At 40.5% G+C, this 2,139-nt stretch overlaps 1 protein-coding gene across 1 annotated transcript in view; it reads right to left on the bottom strand.

Annotated features, from left to right (window-relative positions):
- Positions 1-6: 6 nt before the first annotated feature.
- The window catches only part of LOC107564763 (phosphatidylcholine:ceramide cholinephosphotransferase 2-like), a 7,563-nt gene continuing 5,430 nt past the window's right edge, over positions 7-2,139 (bottom strand). The window contains exon 6 of the mRNA XM_016249915.1: positions 7-232. Within this exon, the coding sequence (XP_016105401.1) occupies positions 47-232 (186 nt within the window). The 3' untranslated portion in view covers positions 7-46. The remainder of the gene's footprint in view (positions 233-2,139) is intronic.

Raw genomic sequence — 2,139 nt, 5'->3', positions numbered from 1 at the left:
CTTCAAGTAAACAGGATCTCGATCTGCTCGCGCGGTGTCTGTGGCGTCATTCGTCTCGTGCGCTCTGCACTATCGAGTAGCTCATGCATGGGTTCTTGAAGCATGCAGACGGAAGCGACAGCGGCCATGAAAACGTGCAGGGAACCGTCGTCTTAACGTTCTTCTCCAGGAAGCTAAACACGCGGCTCCACCACATCCGGTTTAGGTAGTTGTGAGGAGATCCTCTCAAGGCCTGCAAAATCAGGAGAGCAGCCATTTACAATCCACAAATTTTGCAACCTTAAAGGAGACATATTATGCCCCTTTTTACAAGTGTCTGGTGTCCCCAGAATGTGTCTGTGAAGTTTCAGCTCAAAACACCCCACAGATCATTAATTATATCATTTTGAAAATGCCTGTTTTGAGTGGAAGCAGAAACACGCTGTTTTTCGGGCCTGTGTCTTTAAATGCAAATGAGCTGCTGCTCCCCGCCCCCTTTTCCAGAATAGAGCTGCGCCTTTACAGCTCGTACCTGCTAAAAAAACATCTGTTTTGGTTCTGATTATCATGTTTATCGTGCTGAAATCATGCGTTTTAAACCACATGAGTTTACACTTCTGATATAGGGTTTTCTGAGCGCACACATCCGAAGCACACGCACAGAAAGCGGCTGTCGCAGCATGCGAGCACTAAACTAAGTTCTCATTCACACACATGAGTTACAAAAACAGTGGGTTATGTCTGTGAAGGTAAACAGCTGGGAAATAAATCTCATGTTCATTTTAGATCTGTGTGGCGGCAGCAATATACAGTAAATAAATCAATAAATGCACTGCTCTGTCGTCTCCTCTGAGGCTGGGACTCTAAACAGTGTTCTGTGCTCATCTCTGCAGCCAAACACTGAACAGTTAGCATGCTTCGCTCAAACTATCTTCATGGTTTTCATGATATGTCACTTTTAACATATTAAGCAATATGCATGAGGTTGTTTGGTTGAGTACAGATTGATTGTTACTTGTCTGTATGCTTACATTATCTTTGCCTGTATATTGATATTATGGATTAGAGATAGGCCTACATTGTTGGTTATTTTGTCTGACAGTTGGATTGTGTGTGTTTTTAAGTGAACTGGCATTGATCTGTTGGTTCTAGATATAGTATAATTTTTTAGTGGATGGTGTTGTGTATTTTGAAGCATGTATTTATTATGTATTGATTCATTGTTTTATATTTTTAGGGTGACAAGGGACGCAAAATAGATGGATGCAAAATAGCCTTCTGGCTAATTCTGGCACATTGTACATTTATGTATTATTGATGTGCATTGTCCCTGTCAAATAAAACAGAAAATAAATAGAACTACTGCGAATCTGGTGCCTGTGAATCAATTAAAGGCAGCTGCACAGAACCGAAAAATTATATATTTTTTTCTCAACTACCCTCTAAATGTGTTTGCATTTCGCAGATGCTTTTATTCGCAGAAGTTTACACTGTGTTGATGTTGTGCAGTTTTTGGTGCACAGTTTGGCTGGGACTCAAACCCATGATCTTGGCGTTGTGAGCGCCACACTCTTACTATTTGAGCTCCAGGAATAAACGTTTTTCCACACTTCTGAATAAAAAGCTCAATTGTTTTAACCCTTAATTTTTTGTGTTACTATTTTAACTTTTTGTTACTATTAATGTTAAATATTTACTGTTTTTTAAGCCCATTTCCACCACAGAAAAAAAGAACGACTTTTTAAAGGTCACATATTTTACACCTTTCTGGAGTTTTATTTTAAGTCTTGATGTCCTTAAGAATATATATTTGCGGTATAAGTACCAAAAACCATCTCAATATATTTTTACAGCTCCTCTCTCAGGAGCTCTGCTGAGAACAGGTCGATTTTGGTCTAATTAATATTCATGAGCCTCTCTTCTGACTGGCCTGTTGTGTTCTGAGTGACGCATGGCCAGGCCAACCACAGGTAACTAGGGTCAGCGACGTCACAGCGCCATTCAAACCAGCGCAGATTCGGCTACATGAGGAGCTTAAAATATCATCTTGTTGTGATGTTGGGTGCCAGAATCAACGTAATACAGCCTCAAATTAGAAATCTGATCGCATATCTGCTGCCACTGCCAGACAAAAAACCGACGACAGCTGTGGTTAAACGC

This window comes from Sinocyclocheilus grahami, unplaced genomic scaffold, assembly GCF_001515645.1.
Source record: "Sinocyclocheilus grahami isolate Dianchi unplaced genomic scaffold, SAMN03320097.WGS_v1.1 scaffold959.1, whole genome shotgun sequence".
Lineage (NCBI taxonomy): Eukaryota > Metazoa > Chordata > Actinopteri > Cypriniformes > Cyprinidae > Sinocyclocheilus > Sinocyclocheilus grahami.
Note: the sequence above shows the minus strand (reverse complement) of the source record. Positions and strands in the feature narration are given on the sequence as shown.